This window comes from Callorhinchus milii, unplaced genomic scaffold, assembly GCF_018977255.1.
Source record: "Callorhinchus milii isolate IMCB2004 unplaced genomic scaffold, IMCB_Cmil_1.0 Scaffold14, whole genome shotgun sequence".
NCBI classification, from domain to species: Eukaryota; Metazoa; Chordata; class Chondrichthyes; order Chimaeriformes; family Callorhinchidae; genus Callorhinchus; species Callorhinchus milii.
In genome coordinates, this window is record NW_024704755.1 from 15,257,025 (window position 1) to 15,277,370 (window position 20,346).

The window sequence follows — 20,346 nt, forward strand, 5'->3', positions numbered from 1 at the left end:
TAGCTTTTATAAACTATTATAGTTTATAGCTCAGCGACATTATCAGATTAGTATTATACAAATTTGAAGTTGAAATTGCATTGACTTGATAAATGATAGGTAATACAAACTAATCAAACATTATGTCTTCCTGCAGTGTCAGAGCAGTGACACAATAACACACCACATTGATGTACACACTGTAACTAGTCTACATTAGAAGGGAACTGTGAGGAATCTGCATCGATAATTGTCTATTATTGTGACATTATGCGGTTCCTGACTCCATGAAAGTGCCATCTTCGTAGTTTCTGGTCTTTACCTCGGAATACTCTGAATTCTTGTCGCTGTGTTTAGCTTTTCCTGTATTTTTGGAGCGAGGCAAATCCAGAGCAGCGTATGTCAGCTTGTTAGCGGCTGCTCCTCGCTTGGTCTGCAAAAACAATGTTTGGTTTGTCTTTGTTACACAGAGAGATGTACATAGAATGGTACAGGAACTGACCATCCGGTGTTTATACTTCACACGAGCTCCATCCCTTCCTATTTGCTCCTATAACTCTCTTATCTCTTCCCCTCATGTATGCAACACGTTTTAGGTTACATTATTCCAAACGCTTCACCCCATGGACGATTGGTAAATGTATTGCAAACTGCGATATGTAGCTGCAGATTTAAGGGTTTTAGATCTCAACGATGAGCTGACAACTGCTTTCATGGGTTGGCGAAGATCAGTTAGTGCTGCAATTCCTGATTGCTCTGTGGGACATTGACATCTCAGGACGTCTGGATTGTAATATCTCTGATCCTCGTTAATTTATTTGCTGAATTGTTGACTCATTTATAAAGATAAAATCTAAGGACTATATAGCTCAGAAGACCAGACGGCCCATCGTACACGTGCTGTATGTTTGAAAGAATTATCTATTGATTCCCATTTACCCGCCTTTTCGCCAACACTCCCTAAAATTGATCCGTTTTACATATCTTCATTATCTTTAGATAAATAAATGATATTGGTTGAATCCTGGAAAGCTGAAAATGTTCCACAACTAAATGCAGCATCGAAAACGAGGTAGAAGATTGGAGGAGGGGACAAAATAATAACGATGAAAGTCAATGAACCCAATTTACCAAACCTGTCCAATACAAGGTTTCTCCATGCTGTGTACCTGGGCGTATACTGTCCTGTCTTCCTGATGTTTAGTTCTTGGAGTTTTATTGGAACTTCTCAAATCCAATGTTACATAAGCCACGTTGTCACCCGCTGCTGCCTCCCCCGCCTGTAAAACAAAGTTACGTGGTTGTTCCGTTGCCTTTCTTGGTCTGTCATCTTTGACCATGGAATTGAATAAGTGGAGGATTTAGGGGAAATAAACTGCTGTCAAGTTGAAATAGTTAAAGACATATCTTCATTAAGAAGATCGAGTTCTGTCTGGAGGCAGTGAAATTCATTTTTGCAACTGATGTTTTGCAATCTATGCCCGTGAAAATATGTTGCATATCTGATTAGATGGATCAAACAAGAATTATCACTTAAAATATTATCACTTAAAACATGCTTGGACTCCTCGTGTTCCAAGTCATATGGCTGACTCTGAAGGATTACTAGAAAATTAAATTACTGTCAGCAAACTTTATTTATTTATTTATTTATTTAAGTAACAGCTTAATCCTGAAAAGGGAAATAAATAGGTCTGTAATTCTGAAGGAATGATGTTAAGGTGGGAAACTTTCAGTTCACAGTCCAAGTGAACATGAGCTCTACCTTGTTGGAGGTTGGTTGTCAAACCAAGTTCCTGTATTCTTGTTAAGTTTACTTTAAAGATCATTTGAGAATCTTCTAACACAGAATGAGGTTTGTCCGGTGTCCTCGCGAATGGTAATCATGATAAATTGGCGAAACACTTCATGACAGTTTATCGGACCATATTGTGTGTAAGTTGGTTCGACCAAATAGAGTCGCTACAAAGACAACGATTGTTCATGAAGCATTTTAAGATGTTTGGAATGATACCGGCCACAATGATAATCACTGAATTGGTCCATTGGTCACCCAAATAATTTGGTGATAGACTTACCTGATCTTCAGGATTGCCCAATTGAGTCAGGTTTCCCTTTGATCCTAAATATAAATTAAATTTACTGAATGAAATATTTACTCAGTTTCAATATTAACACTAGAATAATATTATTGCTCTACATTTCAGGATGAGTGAAATAGAAATATTCGCCTGCACCCTTTTCCTTCTCTCTGAATCTCCCCTTCACTCATACTTTCCGAAATCCTCAAAACAGTGGAACTCTTTCCCTTGAACATTTTAAATTTCAAACTTGGCAACGCCTATCCACTATTCCTTAATCATTTTCATTTCTCCTCTTGGCCGAGGCCACTCACCTGGGACTCTCCATAATAAAAACATATTTTTTATGTCACAATTTCAATATAATATTTAACTGAATTCTATTGCTGATGTACATCTGCTGTGAGTCCCTGCATTTATTTGATGCCATTCATCACTAGAGTTTCTTACAAATGCATGTAATTCATCGTATTTGAAGCCGATTGCAATAGGTTAGAGCAGATTTCAGACACTGGATGTTGTAAAATGAGAAATTCTGGGATACTAAAGTTCACCATGTGAAATGATTACAGTCCCTAATCTGTTGCAATAACTACCAGTAATTGGCATTGTATAACCGTAGCTTCTACCTTCGAATTTGAAGTAACAATCAAGACACTTTTTTCCATTTGCTAACCCAGTGGTGCTTTCTAAAGTTTTGTATCAATGTGTAATATTTACAATTAATTGCAATGAAATCAGAATTTTCTTACCGTTTTTCTTTTTTAATTGGCATCGCTTCCCAAATATGATCACAAGCGCCAGAAATGCGAAACCACCCGCTGCACATCCAGCCCACAATAAATAATGGGTTACCTTGCTACTACCTAGAGAAACTGTGAAAAGTGAGGTGAAGCATTGTGCAGCGCATCAATTTGGACTTCCACTCATCGCAGTAGAATACAAATGTTATGCATATCATTAATGAATTATATTCGCAGTGATTCAAACTGAGTATTAAGCCCAATAAGTTGTTTAAATATTATGACTAATCTTAATCTGTGCATTTATTGAAATAAGAAAAAAAATGACAGGAGCATCACCGAAAAGAGTTTGATATTTTGTAGTATAATTAATGACATCTGATCGCGCGTATTTTTATTAATGCTCTTGATTTTATTACACAGGCGAGGTGACACCAAAACGTACCACTGATTTTCACAGGAATCCCCACAAAGTACAAACCATAAATTGTAGTTTAAGACGGCTGTACCCAGTGACATCTCATCACAAGCAATGAAACGTGCTCACTTGTTATTAATAAAACGAGGGAACATTATGGAATAGAATTACATTTTGTGATCAAATGCCTTGTGTTAAAAAGAATTTGAAAATTAAGCAGTTTTAGGATGCTTCCATGTATATAATATCTGTTAGGTTTAGCAAAACCTTCACATCAAAAGATACAATATATTTTATGACCATCATCCACAACTCCCTCATCACCATTCTTAACACATTGGTCTCTCATCATATCAGCCATCGCTTCCTATCCCCTCAGGTTCCCCAGGACAACAGTCACACTCCATCCCTCAAGTCACAGTTTCTTGCTGCTGAACATTGGATGTTCCTCATGGCTCTATCCTCGGTCCTCTGCTCTTCACTATCTATATGCTCCCACTTGGCGACATCACTGTAGACATGTATTGCATATTCACATGTACAGTGATGAAACCCAACTCTCCCATCTTCCTCCACACTCGACCTCCAACTTCGACCCGATTGCTGTCAGACATCAAGTGATTGATCAGCTCTGACTTTCTTCAGCTGAATAATAATAAAAATCCATGCATTTTATACTTCGACTTATATATCGAATGCAAGGATTAATATTATTATTATCTCGTTATTGTTGTCTCAAATCACTTCAGATGATTTACTTTATGAATCAATGCAACAAAGCATTCCTCTGAAAATTCAATTAATAACAGTTGACTTTTTAAAAATCTTTTAGCATCTTACCTTTAGATTTTGGGAAAGCGAAGGTGGCAAAAGCTGAAGTCTTGAGGCTGACGTGAGACACCAGACAGGTATAAACAGACCCATTCTGGCCAGGCTGTGTGTCTTCGATAGAGCTCGAGGCCTTCCAGAGATCCTCTGAGTTCTGCTTCTCAGTGGAACCTGACTCTTCCAGCTTTATTTCTGGTGTTGGCACAATTTTGGTGCCATCTTTATACCAAGTGAGGGTGATTTCCTTTGGGTGAAACAAGGCAGTTTCACACACAAGAGTCTGAGGCTTAGGTGAATTTCTAGAGAAAATCTTCAGTGGAGTTGGGGGAGCTGTGGAACAGATAATGGAGGAGAATCGTGTTAATTTTGATCAACCGATGGGACAAACTTTATTTTGATTTATATCCGATACATTTCTTTGCAAACTCCTGACGCCTGAGTACAAATAGAGGTTTTCTAAGATACACAAATATCCCTTCTCACAGCAGCGTTGGCCTTACTCCTGCTTTAATTACTTTGTGCTTTTATCAATTAATATTTTAAATTAATATTTATGGTTAAGTTTGTAATACATTGGAATTCATTTGGGAGTTTTGATATACCTACTCACTTTCCCTCAACTTACAGAGCTCAGAAACCATCCACATAAGGTGATATCACTGGTATATTTCCTTTATAATTTACTGCAGAAATATTCAAGATCTGAAACCATTTATAAATCAAAATCTGAATTTAATTTTGCTTCCACACTCCACACGCCTAATAATAATCCCTCAAGAAACAAAACAACAATAAATTGGTCACTTGAATCCACGACTGTTTGTGGGACACTACTGTGCGCAATTGGCTGCCGCATTTTACCCACAAATACACAGTCAATTCACTTTACAGTATATTCTGTGAAGTGCTTTGAGACGTCGGGAAGACGTGAAAAGCGCTATATCAAATGCAAGAATTATTATTATTATTATATTCATGTCCTTTATCTTTCATATTATTACTAACTTTGATGATTGGCAGGTAGAAATGATCACTTAGAAATGCCTAACCAACATGTTGAAGCGTCGAACAGAGGTGATAGAGGATTCCTGGCAGAGGTGTGCACACTGTGTTAGTGTGGATCAGTTGGTTGTATTTTCACCTCTGCGTTAGAATTTTGCTCTGCTGACCACTGCTGAATGATGGTGATAAAATAATCATTGCATTTGAATATAGCGCCTTATCACATCTTCGAGACAGCTCAAAGTACTTTAAAAGCCAGATTGTGAAAGTTATTAATGGACAAACGGTATAAATAACGATATAGCATTCACCGCATTTATTACTTGTTATGTAATTTCTAAACACCAATTTTGCTCTTCATTCACACTCACCGCGCACAGTTAATTGTGATCCAGGTCCTGTTCCAATTATTGATCCCTGACGGACCACTAGACAGCGATAGACTCCAGAGTCCTGTAAACTCACATTCAGGAACTGGCAGAAGCCGCTTCCTTTAGTTTTTACACCAAATAGTTTCCTGCGATCCTCCTTTGTATCCAAATAGCCGCTCTCACCCTCCTTATGCCACTGCACCTTCACTCCTGAACCATCTTGAGGGAAGCGAAAGATACAGTGGAAGGTGACATTTGTCCCTCTGATGACAGCCACATGGTCGGGGATTTGAGTCACTTTCAACGATGAATCGCCAGCAACTGTCAGAAAATAAAGTCAGAGTTCTTAGATGGTAAGCTATGGAGAAAACAAATGGGTAAAAGAGGAATAAATGTAACTATTTAAGATAAATGGCACACGGAAACAATTTGCACATGTTTCATAGAAGAACTGAATTATAGAATGAACATACACACCTGTTGAAATAATATATAAGGCAGACAGGCACAGAAAGACCACATTCCTCATGTCTGTCTCTGGCTCTGATGGCTTGCAACAAGTGAACGTGTATTATTTTATACAGAGTGGGTTGTGTGACACTGACTTCCTGTTTCTTTGGGTTTGTGAAATGTACAAGGTGTGGTAGACGCAATTTGTAATCACACTTTTGCATTAAAATTGGGAAAGTAATAACCAAGAGCAGAAAAAAGCTAAGAATCTATAAACTTAAAACAAAACATTGTTTAGTGCCATTAATACATTTTGGTGCTTTCTCCATCTGTAAATGTTGGTTTGAGCATCAACTTGTGAAACCAGTTATGTCAGAAACATTCCGAACTGATGAAAAATGTCTTCTTTACTTTTATCCAGCTGTTCCCTATTGATAGAAATTAACTTTTCCCTCTCTTCTGGCATAGTTCTCCGCTTTAAAACCACAGTAACCACTCCATCAAAGAGTGTACTCCCATCCGTCTAAACTCTCCAATTACTGGTCCATCTCCAACTTGCCCTTGGTAACCAAAGTTCTGGCCACTCAAATTTGCTTCCACCTTTTTCTTCACTCGTTGCTGAAAACCATCCTCCTTGTCTCCTTCTAACATTTTCTTTCTCCAATGGCTTGCTGCATCCTCTCTGCATCACCATCAATGGCCGAAACTTTGGTTGCTTTGCCTACAAAATAAACACAGTCGCACCATTTCCCAATATATCCTGCAAAACCCTTTTAAACATCTCAACAACATAATAAGTTGAAATATCAATCAACGATTGTACTGTAATTATTATTAGATTACTCTTTCCCAATCTGCCTTTGTCCTGATTCAATTCCTCCCTCTTGAAACATGTCTATGTCCATCTCTCTCCCCGCTGCCTTTCCCTTGCTCAGTGTCCAACCCAAACGCTTTGAAGCCCACCAAGATTATAGGCTATGCGAAGGATGCCACAATGTAATAATAATCTTTGTGCCTTTTTATGTCTTCGAGACCTCTCAAAGCACTTCACAGAATATACTGTAAAGTGAATTGAATTGATGCTGTACAAATGTGAATTGGTCTTGTTAATAGGTAACAAATAATCTGAGCAATGCAGGAACTTTTCTTACACAAATATATGCAAATTATATATTGTAGGGACATTATGGAGGTCTGTCAAATGGTGATGCAGACTACATCATATTTATGCTATGAAAAGCAGTAATCTACACTTTTATTGCACTCGTTCGTCTGTTGCACTTTTGTTTGACTGGCTCAGGATTTCTATGTGTACCTGATGCCTTTGGCACCTTCAAGCTAATCCTGCCTCAATCCCTGTACCCCACAAACTTTTTAAGTGTCTTCAAATCACACTTGAAGATTTTCCACTTCGCCTGTACCTATGGTCAATTTGCCAGACAGGCATTTTTGCCCACAAAATGCACACCACTTCATGTACTAAGAATGCATATCTGTTGTTATGTAAATAATGATATACTGTGTAGGTACAGCCACTTTAAAACATTAGGCACAGCCTAAATAATGGAAAAAGTTAATAACCTGCGGTCTATTTATAATGTCAGAGAGCGAGACTCTTGCAATGGAATTATCCTTTGACATTTACAAATACAGCAGAATGATTGGTGTTTTAATGCTTAGTTGTTTCATGTTAGATATATTTGTAGCAGTTACATGAATAGTTCAACGCCCACGCTTCAACTTTTTCACTGCGTTGGGTGAATTGTGTCTGCTTTTAAGTTAGCCATGTGTATAAGGAGTACCCTGGAACTTAATGCAGATGAACCAACATTGCAGGATCAGTCATAGTATGAGATCCTCTTGATGTGTTTGGATGGCAAGATGTGCTCAATAAGAAAAAAGCTTGTAGACTATTTGGGGTCCGTGACTTACGCCGCTGCTATAACAAAGCAATGATATTATTAGAAGTGTATATGAGAAAAAGAAGGCAGTACTGAAGGGCGACATCAACCAACCCAACATAAACTGGGAATGTCCCAGTGTGAAAGATCAGAGCTTGCAAACATGTGCTTCCTTACTCATTTGATAAAGTACCACATGAAAGACGCAGTGTTTGTATAGCATCTACGCTTGTACAGCACCTTTCACGTCTGTAGGATGTCCCAAGGCATTGGATAGTCCGTGTATTGGACCCAAGCTGGGGTCGTGATTGGGGAGTGTGTAGGGCAGGGGTATGGAAGCAGGGTGATTGAAAGCATGGTTGTTAAGAAGGGTCTTGAGATGGGTGTTGAAGGAGGCAAGGGACAGGGGGTGAGGTGGAGGTACTGTGGGATGGAGCACCAGAGGGTAGTGGCTGAGTGGCGGAAGGCCCGCCCGCCAATGGTTGTGGGCAAGGTGGAGAACGTGAAGCAGGCTGGAGCCCCTAAGCGGAGGAATCGGGCAGGATTGTAGGGTTTTAGGGAGTCACAGAGGTAGGGGCGGACATGGAGGGCTTTGAAGGTGAACTCCAGGATCCCGAATGATGGGAAGCCAGTGGAGTTGGGCGACAATGGGGGTGATAGGGTCACGGAGCCTGGTGCGAGAGAGGACATGAACTGCAGAGTTCTGGATGATCTGCAGCCTATGGAGGGAGGATTGGGGAGGTTGAGTAGCAAGGAGTTTGCATAGTCAAACCTCGGTGTTATGAATGCATGTAAGAGGGTTTCGGCGTCCTGTGATGTGAGACAGTGGTGGAGCCGGGCGATACTGCAGAGGTGGGAGAAAGCAGAGTGGGTTGTGGTATGGATGTGGGATAGAAAGGATAGTTGAGGGTCAAAGAAGACGTCAAGGTTCTGGACTGGCTTAGTACGATGCAGTGTGCATCAATGGATGATGATGCTGTCAGCAGCTGAGGTGTGGAGGCACTGAATGGAGCCTTCAGGAGGGTTTTAGTCTTGTTGATATTCAACTGAAGAAAGTTAGCTCTCATCCAGGACCGGAGTGTGACAGACATTCTGTTAGGACAGCAGTGGTCCTGGAGTCAAGGGCGGATGCAGAGACGTTCAGTAGCAAGCCATCTGCATCCATGGCAGTTGACCCCATGTCTGTGGATGATTTCACCAAGAGGGAGCATATAGATGTTGAAGTGGAGAAAGGACAGAACTCTAAGGAACGTCGCAAGAGATGGTGCAGAACTAGAGGAGAAACCGTTGGTGAGATGAAGTGTAGGTGGTGTGAGAGGTATGATCTGAACCATTCAAGGAAAGAACCATGAAGGTTGAGGTGAGAAGACAGGTGGTGGATGAGGATAGAATGGTCAACGGTGTCGATGGCAGCAGTGAGGTCAAGAAGGACAAGGAAGCAGAGTGAACCCTGTTCCCAGATGGACAGAATGTCATTTGTCACTTTGACCAGGGTTGTTTGTGTGCTGTGGGTATCACGGAAACCGGATTGGATGTGTTCATGAAGGGAATGGCGGGATGAGAGCTAACTTTCTTTAGTTGAACATCAACAAGACTGAGGCTCTCCTGATTGGCTCCTGTCAGCACTTCCACACCTCAGGTGCTGACAGCATCACCATCCATGGATACACACTCCACCTTACTTCAAGCCCCATATCTGGACATGGAACGCATGTAGACAAAGAAAAATAATAATAATTCTTGTATTTGGGACAGCGCCAGATCACATCTTTGAGATATCTCAAAGCATTTTACAGACTACACTGTTATGAAAATGACACTCCAATGTAGTACCGGAGGGTGTAGAATTTTTGGATAAACTGTCCTTCAGATGAGAAGCTGAACCAAGGACACGCCTGACTGTTTAGGTGGACATTAAAGATCCCATGGCACTCTTTAAAAACAGAAGGAAATTTTGCCTGGTTTGCTTGGCAACAGTCCCCCAAATTGATTATTTAATTCATGGCTACTTTATTTATTCCAGGTCCAAGAGGCAGACTGTACCAATTGTTGTTTCATTAATACTGAAGAGACAGAGCGTCAACCTCGTCAATACGAGCTCAAAGTTATAACCTGGGCTTGAACCCAAACCATCTGATTCACCGTACATGTTATCAGGCATCATCCAACGGGAATTTTGATTGCACAGCATCCTCGGTCTCAATTGTGGATAATGCTCATGGATAGTGTTCGGTAGCGGACAGCAAAAGCAAATGATCATTGTAATGGAGCCCTGGATTCAGCAATAGGCCACCTACTTGGCATTTAAGGCTGATCAACAATGAGTGCATGAGAAGCCAAGATTGTTCAATTGGAGAAAAGAAGAAGGGGATTATTTTCTTGGTGTTTTCTGAATCACACAGAGTATAAATAAACTGTCCTGAAATAATATGTTTGATGAAGGAAAGGAATGATGCAGAGGAAGGTGATGTTTGTCTCTGATGGCAATCACATATTCTGGGGTTAATGTTACTTTGACCGAAAAATAATCAATAACTATCAGAAAAAGAAGGCCAGATAGAGGCAGTAACATAACATCCCCGTCTCATGATTCTGAGCAGTTTTGACCCTGATCATCTGTAAAGAGCTGATCTGCAACAAGGCTGCATAAATGTTTTGCTGCGAAAAATGTTTCTGTGTCATTTGACTTCCTGTCTTTGAGGGTTCAGGAAGTTGAGTGTGTGTTGCAAGGGCAATTTGTAAGCACACGTGATCCCTAAAGCTATGATGAGTGTAACCCAATGGATATTGACAGACAAACGTAGCAAAACATTCGGGGGCAGGGGAGTGTGGAGAGAAATAAACATGCATGGTCCAGGACACTGTGCTCATCAAGATCTAAAATCCCATCTAGTCTTCGAGTGCCAGCACATTTTTAATGTGCATCAAGCAAAATTGTCAAAAGTTCTTAAAGTTAGCCTTAATTTGAAAGTCAGTTTTACACAGTAAAAACAAGTGAATATAGGTATTTTGCACAAATTAGTGTGACCATAAATACGAAGGGCTATTTATGGTCACACATGAAGAATGATGTCCAATTTGAAGATCCTCTTGGACGTGATATTGGGGATAACCAGCAACAATGGCTAAAATCCCAGGATAAGGAGACTGTGGCCTAGGAGTGAAGGTGTATGCCAATCATAAAACATAATTTAGAAACAAAAACTGTGTTTTGCCATCAAACATGGCAGCCAATTTTCACACAGCAATGACGCATGAGCAGCCATGAAAATAGTTGGGCGAGTGATTGAGAGAAAGAGAGATAGTGATTGAGGAGAGAGAGAAAGAGAGAGAATGTGAGCCTCCGTCGGCCATCGCGTAGAGAAGAAGGACAGACACCAAACCACGTGTCTGGCATTATCCTCACAGAAAGTTCCCTCTTTCCCCAGTGAGAAACTCCTCTATGTTCTTCATCCCCCCCCAATCCTACCTCTGCAGCCTACCCACCAGATGCTTCTGTTTGCAGTGCTCCCTATCCCTTCCACTCCATCTGCCGCAACATTGCCATTTGTCCCGGCTCTCAGGATCTCTATTTCCGGAGTCCCTCCCCTCTTCCAAGGCATATCAAGAACTCTTGAACAGGGCTTTTGGTCATCGTTTCCCCTCCCCATTCCTTCCCTTGGCTTCCTCCTCTGGCTGAGGTGCTGAGATGAATGTGTCAAGTGTATTCTGTGAAGCGCATTGAGACATCGGTGATATGACAAGGCACCATATCATTTGCAAAGATTATTATTATCCATTGCTCAGCAGCCAAAAGGTTGCATTTGATGCAGCACTTTTTAAATCTTCTAGACATATTAAAGCACTTTAAAGAATATGCTGTAAAGTGAATTGACTGTATATTTGTGGGCGAAATGAGTTCCAAGTCCCGACATGGGGCTTAAATCGACAAACCTCTGGCTGGGAAGTGAAAGTGTGACCAAATGAGCCACAGCGCACTCATCTGATGTACTTGGATGTATTTTTAAAACGAATGGCTACATATCATAACAAATGCTCACTGAACAGATGCCATTGCAATACAGATAAAAGCTTAAATAATAATTAAACAAGCCACATTTTCTACACCATAACATTAGTTTGATGCCATATCATCGAACCAAACTCGAATGAAGAAAATAAGTGTAGTACCAACCGCTCTGGGCGGCAATAAAAATGGAAGCTCTTAAGGCACAATAGCGCTTGGTGGCAATGAGTCTTCTTTTGGCTAACAAATTCTTATGTTCTTATTTTCTTAAGTTGTTATTGAAGCGTATTAAAGGTAAATTGGATAATATATCTAAAATACAGCTCAACACAAAGATTGGATGCATTTAACAGATTTCCGCTTGTCCTAGACATTGCTTTCATCTGGTGCAATGACAATCAACGATTGACTCAATTACCACATTCAACTTCATTGAACTTTTTATTTATTGCAACTCAAAATGATGAAATCAAAGCTTTTATGTTCAATTATAATGCACAATACAAAGAACTTCATTTGAGATTTTAGACAAGTGGTATTTCAAATATCATACAAAAATACAATAAAACCTTTATTCTTTGCAATATCCTCACCGTCATCCTTACTAAACACAAATAGCTCTATTTTAACACAATAAAATATGTAATTTATGAGACTTGGTGATCAAGTCTCGGCAGTTCACACATGACAGTGTGTGCAATGTAAAAATTTATTTGAGCCTTGGAGGAGAATGAAAACTTGACTCAATTTCCTGGTGCAAAATTTGAAAGGTTTGCCAACTTGGAAACAAATAGCAACAAATTGGATTGTTTTTTGAATTACGCTAAAATACTTTTTATTTTTAAAGAGCTGAAAAATGTGAATTGTTTAGGCTGGTCCAGTGAAATAATACAAAAGCAATATAGATCGAAGAGTAGACGCCTTCTGGATCCTTTTGTGGACAAGGCTCTGTGGCTACTGGTACATAGATTTCTTAACACCATCACCAACATCATTTTCAGCAGCAGTTGGAAAAATCAAAACACGTTCTACATTTGATGTACAGCTGGACTCCAGGGTATGTCCTGAAATTAAAAAACATTATATTTGATGCGTTTGGTTTATTTTATTATGTTAGTAAGTGTTGGTTTATTGGAGCCAAGTTGTCCAAGCTGATGTATTTTATTTTGACGTGGGTCTATGAAGAAAATTTGGGAAGTTACTCATATAAACGGGTGAAAAACAAATAAGAGGTGATATTTGAAATACATTCCAACTCCTAAATGGTATAAATCAAATGCACTCAAATATGTTTGATACAGAATACCAGTCCATAATTTATGATCTTCTGTTTCTTCCAGTCAGTGTAATTCCATCAGCACAATTCAATCACCTCTAATCGTTTCTTCCTTACTTCATCTATAACAAAACAAGCAGTGCAAATGAGAATATCACCAATCCTTTGATTCTTTGATTAATTGTAATAATTACTGCTTTTCACCCAAACAAATTGATGTTTCAATCTGAAATGTTTACAACGAGACTGCAAACATAAAATGTTTAGTTTCATTCTACACGGTTGCTAAACTTATTCAGATAACATGATTTGCAGTTAGATTGCACCTTTCATGTTGGAAGGATGTCTTAAATTGCTTGGCTCAGTTTGTTGGGCACCGGAGCTGGAGACGGAAGCCGAAATATTACATGTGACTGCCTGATATCATTTGTCTCTAAGACAATATCAATTTATTATAACACTGGATATATTTTCAACTTATCTTCAAGAATATTCAGCCTGAGGGATGCAGATCTCATGAATGACGACATTAACATTAATATGATAACCAAGTAACAGATATGGAAGTTATTACATGAATATGCTGTTCAATATTGTTACAGATAACTGGAGAGTTGGATGAGATATTTATATAACCACTGATTATCAGAGAATCCTCCAACACAGCAAAACGTAATTCCCACATTTTGAACAATATTGTCCCGGTTACCAACAACAACAACAACTTGGATTTATATAGTGCCCTCCATGCCGGACGGCTTGTCAGCGAACAACATAAACTTGTTTCCTCTCATTGATAATGTTAAGGCTTACGACATAAACACAATAATTGTAAACGAAAGACAATGTCATTTTGAAACAAAGAAAGCCTTACCATTCAAGTGGTTTGGCTCTAATGCAGTCAACAATGAAGATTGTCAACACTATCAGTAGGAAGAAACATAATACAAACCGAAAAACCATCACATCGTTGGACATTCCACGGTAACCTAGAAAACAAATATCGCACTGTAAAATGTTTACATGAAATCTACTGAATAATTAGACTGTATTGGGAAACTGCACATGTTCTTAGATAATTGATATTGGAAGCTACAATGAGGTGGACGATTATTATAAACTGCGCATTCAATTGATCCACAGCAAACAGTCGTGAATATCAGCAGGCAGTTTTTTTTATATAATAATATTAATAATAATCCTTGCATTTGATACAGCGCTTTTCACGTCTTCTAGACATCTCAAAACGCTTCACAGAATATGCTGTAAAGTGAATTGACTGTATATTTGTGGGAGAAACACGGCAGCCAATTACGCACAGCAGTGTCCCACAAACAGAAGTGGATTGAAAATGACCAATTTATTATTGTTTTGTTTTAGAGGGATTATTATTAAGTGTGTGAAGTTGGGAAAGTTGCGCAAGGTTTCGCCCTGCCTGCAATTGAACCCAGGTGTCTCGCTTGCAAGGCGAGTGCTCTAACCACTGAACTATAACATCACTGTGTTTAGTGAAGTTATAGAGAGACAGTTATATATTATGCGTTAGAAGTTCCCCTTAGACTGTTTGCTCAGCTTCAAATGTACCAAATATAACCGCTGTTCCAACCCGAGCCATTGAGAAGCGGATACCATCGTAATCAAAAATTATTGCATAGGACATCTGCTAAAAATCCAATTTCTGATTTCATGTGGAAATCGCATGTTGATTCCTGATTGCGTGTGGAACCCGCAGCACTATTGCACTTTAGAAGTTAGTAAATGACAAAAAATAACATTTTGTAGAAAACATATTTAGAATTTAATAACAAAACAAGAACATCCCCAGGTTTGAGGTATTCTTTGATTCAAAGACTATATATCTCCAGTTGATTGTGTTATATATAGACATATACACACATGGAGTTTACAGCGAGAAACTTGTATGATTATCAATTGTAGCGTAAATAAATGTAAATACAATTTCCAGTAACAAGGTGTTTAACAACAAAAGACAGAAAGACAAGATGTTTCCTGCCATACAATCCCGTGTCGGGTTTACAAACTGTGTCGCTGCGACTCCGGGAGTCCGGAGGCTGCCGTGAGATGTCAGACAGCAATAACCAGCCCCGCGCTGTCCCGGCGGTATCTCTTCTCTGTGGCTATAGAGCTCGAAACTTCATAAAGTCCCTTTGAATTCTTTCTTTATTACAATTTATCCCCGTTTTAACTTCACTGCCATCTTTATTCCAAGTGAGTTTGATATCTCCGGGTACAACCCACCCATATCACTCACAAAGTGTTCACGTCTTCTATTCGGAATAATTCGTTCAGTTTAGGGCAATGAACAGTTTGTGATCAGTGAGACATAACCTGAACATTGTGGCTAAACCTCTCAGAAGTGATGTGGAACCTTTCTCTTCACGTGGAATTTTGGAATCCACTCAAATAAAGAGCCTGAAATGTAGATTTAAGTGGGATATTTAAAAGCAAGATAGGTAATAGCTTTACGGGATTTGGAAAATGTTGGAGAGATTGTATTTGAAATTCTGCCACCATTTCAGAGCAACAACAACCTGCATTTATATAGCGTCCCTCAAGCAGGAGATTGTTCTGAAGAAGACAGGAGATTTCACTGTAATTAGAGATATAAGCAGAACCTCCCCGTTCACACCACAATTGCGCACAGCAGTGTCCTACAAACAATCGTGGATTGAGTGAGTAAATTATTATTATTATTTTTAAAAAAAAGTTTTGAAGTTATTATTAACCCTTGAAAAAAATCCATGAATCGACTAACATCTGGTTCGAATTTACCGCTCGCCCTGCCCGGGAACCGTAACCAGGTCCCCTCGCATTGCATTGGATTGTCAGTGACCTGGGATAATCACAATTAATGCATTCAGGATAGAATACAATATTAGATAAACATTCTGGTTACGGCGCTATGGAGGGATATACATGTTTGAAAGCATTGTTAACTTTAGACATTGATGTGCATAATTGATGAATACTGTTTTAATGTAAGTATTAAGCACAATAACCAGTTTAAATATTATATCTATTCTCAGTCTGTATTTTTATAGAATTCAGAATGAAAATCACAAGGTGATCAAAACTGAAAACACTTTGATATTTTGTATCTTAAGATAGGTGTAGCTAATGACAACTGATCACCTTTATTTTAATGATTGTTTTTGATTTTAATACACAGACGAGGGTGACACATGGGTTATCAAAATGGACAATTGATATTCAGAGAAACCCCCACTAAATAAAATCCATGATTTGTAAAATAGCTCGGCTGTACCCATTGACATCTGATCACAGTGATGAAACATACTCACTTGCTATTAATAAAAGGAGGGAACATGAGGGGATGGAAAGACATTTTGTGATCAAGTACATTGTGCTAAAATGAAGATTTTTTGAAAATAATGTGGGTTTAGGATGTTTCCACCTGGATACTAGTGGTTAGGTTTAACAAAACGTTTGGTGATTCACGTCAAATGTTTCACATTCAAACAGTATAATGCATTTTATCACCACCCTGCACAACCCGCTCACCACCATTCACCGTACCCTTGGCTCCTATTGACTCTGGTATCGCTTCCTATCCCCTGAGGTTCCCCAGGACTACAGTCACGTTCCATCCCTCAAGCAGTTGCTGCCGAAAAATGGATATTCCTCAGGATGTTCCTCTATCCTCGATCCTCTGCTCTTCACTATCTATATATGCTCCCACTTGGCGACATCACTGTAGACATGTATTACATGTTCAAATGTACAACCATGAAACCCAACTCTCCCATCTTCCTCCACACTCAATCTCCACCTTCGACCCGATTGCTGTCAGGCATCAAGTCCTTGATGAGCTCTAACTTCCTTCAGCTGAATAATAATAATAATCTTTGCATTTTATACAGCGACTTGTAGATCGGAAGCAACGATTATTATTATTATTAACTCGTTATTGTTGTCTCAAATGGCTTCAGATGATTTACTTAATGAATCAAAGCAACGAAACATCGCTATGAAAGTTCAATTCACAATAGTTGACTTTTTAACTGCGAACCCACCCGCTGCACATCCAGCCCACAATAAATATCGAGTTACACTTTTACTGTCTGGAGAAACAGTGCAAACTGAGGTGAAACATTGTGCAGCACAACGATTTATAGTTCCAGTCATTGCAGTAGAAAATAAATGTTATGCATATCAGTTATGAATTATATTTTCCCCACAAAATACAAACCATAAATTGTAGAGCAAGACGGCGGTACCCAGTGACACCTCATCACAAGCAATGAAACGTGCTCACTTGTTATTAATAAAACGAGGGAACATTGTGGAATAGAATTGCATTTTGTGATCAAACGCCTTGTGTTAAAAAGGGTTTGAAAATTAGACCGCTTTATGATGCTATATTATGTTAAGTTATTATACGTATATAATATGCGTTAGGTTTAGCAAAACCTTCACACCAAAAGATACAATATATTTTATGACCATCATCCACAACTCCCTCATCACCATTCTTAACACATTGGTCTCTCATCATATCAGCCATCGCTTCCTATCCCCTCAGGTTCCCCAGGACAACAGTCACACTCCATCGCTCAAGTCACAGTTTCTTGCTCCTGAACATTGGATGTTCCTCATGGCTCTATCCTCGGTCCTCTGCTCTTCACTATCTATATGCTCCCACTTGGCGACATCACTGTAGACATGTATTGCATATTCACATGTACAATGATGAAACCCAACTCTCCCATCTTCCTCCACACTCGACCTCCAACTTCGACCCGATTGCTGTCAGACATCAAGTGATTGATCAGCTCTGACTTTCTTCAGCTGAATAATAATAATAATCCATGCATTTTATACTTCGACTTATATATCGAATGCAAGGATTAATATTATTATTATCTCGTTATTGTTGTCTCAAATCGCTTCAGATGATTTACTTGATGAATCAATGCAACAAAGCATCCCTCTGAAAATTCAATTAATAACAGTTGACTTTTTAAAAATCTTTTAGCATCTTACCTTTAGATTTTGGGAAAGCGAAGGTGGCAATAGCTGAAGTCTTGAGGCTGACGTGAGACACCAGACAGGTATAAACAGACCCATTCTGGCCAGACTGTGTGACTTCAATAGAGCTCGAGGCCTTATAGAGATCCTCTGAGTTCTGCTTCTCAGTGGAACCTGACTCTTCCAGCTTTATTTCTGGTGTTGGCACAATTTCGGTGCCATCTTTATACCAAGTGAAGGTGATTTCCTTTGGGTGAAACAAAGCAGTTTCACACACAAGAGTCTGAGGCTTAGGTGAATTCCTAGAGAAAATCTTCAGTGGAGTTGGGGGAACTGCAGAAAAGATAATGGAGGAGAATCGTATTCATTTTGATCAATCAGCAGGAGAAACTTTATTTTAATTTGTATCCAATACATTTCTTTGCAAACTCCTGATTCCTGAGTACAATTGGAGGTTTGTTTAGATACACAAATATCCCTCTCACAGCAGCATCGCCTTGCTCCTGCTTTAACTACATTGTGGCTTTGTCAAGTAATATTTATTCATAATCTTTATCTTGCATATTATTACTAACTTTGATGATTGGCAGGTGCAAATGATCACTTAAAAATGTCTGTTCAATAGGTTGAACCCGCGAACAATAGAGGATTCCTGGCAGAGGTGTGCACACTGTGTTAGTGTGGCTCAGTTGGTTGTACTTTCGGCTCTGAGATAGAATTTCGCTTCTGCTGACCGCTGCCGAACGGTGGTGATAAAATAATCATTGCATTTGAAAATAGCACCTTATCACATCTTCGAGATGTCTCAAAGCACTTTAAAAACTAGATTGTGAAAGTTATAATGTACAAACAATATAAATAACGATATAGCATTCACCGCATTTATTACTTTTCATGTAATTTCTAAATGCCAATTTCGCTCTTCATTCACACTCACCGCACACAGTTAATCGCGATCCAGATCCTGTTCCGATTATTGATCCCTGACGGACCACTACACAGCGATAGACTCCAGAGTCCTGTGAAATCACATTCAAGAACTGGAAGAAGCTGCTTCCTTTAGTTTTTACACCAAATAGTTTCCTGTTATCCTCCTTTGTATCCAAATAGCCACTCTCACCCTTCTTATTCCACTGCACCTCCACTTCTGAACCGTCTTGAGAGAAGGGGAAGATACAGCGGAAGGTAACATTTGTTCCTCTGATGGCAGCCACATGGTCGGGGATTTGAGTCACTTTCACGGAAGAATCGCCATCAACTGTCAGAAAATAAAGTCAAACACTGACTTCTCAGGTGGTGAGCCATTGAGAAAACAAATGAGTAAAAGAGGAATAAACGTAAGTATGTAAGATAAATGTCACATGGAAACAAGTTTGCAAGTATTTCATAGAATAACCGAACTATAGAATGAACATATATACCTGTTGAAATAATGTGTAAGGCAGACAGGTACAGGAAGACAACACTCCCCATGTCTGACTCTGGCTCTGATGGTCTGTCACAAGTGAACGTGGATTATTTGATGCAGAGTAGGTCGCTGTGACACTGACTTCCTGTTTCTTTGGGTTCGCGAAATGTAACAGGTGTGGAGAACGCAATTTGAAATCACAGTTTGGCATTAAAATTATGAAAATAATAACCCATCCTGTTAAGAGCAGAAAAAAGCTAAGTGTATCAAAACTTTAAAAAAATGCTCTGTTTAGCATCATTAACAGATTATGGTGCTTTGTCCAATCGTAAATGTTGGTTTGGGCATCAACTCGTGGAACCAGTTGTGTCAGAAACATTCCAATCTGACGAAAAATGTCTTCTCGTACTTTTATCCAGCTGTCCCCTTTTATAGAAATTAACCTTTCCTTCTCTTCTGGCATAGTGCTCTGCTTCAAAATCACTCCATCAAAAGGTGTACCCCAGTCCCTCTAAACTCTCCAATTATTGGCCCATCTCCAACTTGCCCTTGGTAGCCAAAGTTCTGGCCACTCAACTTTGCTTCCACCATTTTCTACACGCGGTCTAGAAACCATCCTCCTTGTCTTCTGCCAACATCTTCTGTCTCCAATGGCTTGCTGCACCCTCTCTGCATCACCATCAGTGGCTAAACCTTCAGTTCTTTGTCCACAAAATAAACACAATCATACGAGTTCACAATATATCCTGCAAAACTCTTTTGAAACATCTCAACAACATAATAAGGTGATATATCAATCAAGGATTGTACTGTAATTATTATTAGATTCCTATACCCTATCTTTTGCAAATCCCTCCACCTCGCAATTTGTCT

General features: G+C 39.3%; 1 protein-coding gene across 1 annotated transcript; it reads right to left on the reverse strand.

Moving 5' to 3' along the window:
* Positions 1-232: 232 nt before the first annotated feature.
* Positions 233-19,538, reverse strand: LOC121850154 (tyrosine-protein phosphatase non-receptor type substrate 1-like). The gene is made up of 8 exons (XM_042340421.1): positions 19,487-19,538; positions 19,003-19,323; positions 18,081-18,398; positions 5,517-5,743; positions 4,062-4,293; positions 2,058-2,101; positions 1,149-1,259; positions 233-412 (listed from the first exon to the last, which is right to left on the reverse strand). Exons 1-8 carry the CDS (start codon positions 19,536-19,538, stop codon positions 248-250), a joined length of 1,470 nt encoding a protein of 489 aa, XP_042196355.1. The 3' UTR covers positions 233-247.
* Between the last annotated feature and the right edge of the window lie 808 nt (positions 19,539-20,346).

What these genes read in the sequence shown, in the direction of transcription:
- LOC121850154 (XM_042340421.1), bottom strand. Translation starts at nt 19,538, where the DNA reads ATGGGGAGTGTTGTCTTCCTGTACCTGTCTGCCTTACACATTATTTCA. An exon ending in ATCGCGATTAACTGTGTGCG is followed by an intron (nt 18,399 to 19,002) that starts GTGAGTGTGAAT and finishes TCTTTTCTGCAG; the next exon opens with TTCCCCCAACTCCACTGAAG. An exon ending in CGCTTTCCCAAAATCTAAAG is followed by an intron (nt 5,744 to 18,080) that starts GTAAGATGCTAA and finishes ATTTTCTGACAG; the next exon opens with TTGCTGGCGATTCATCGTTG.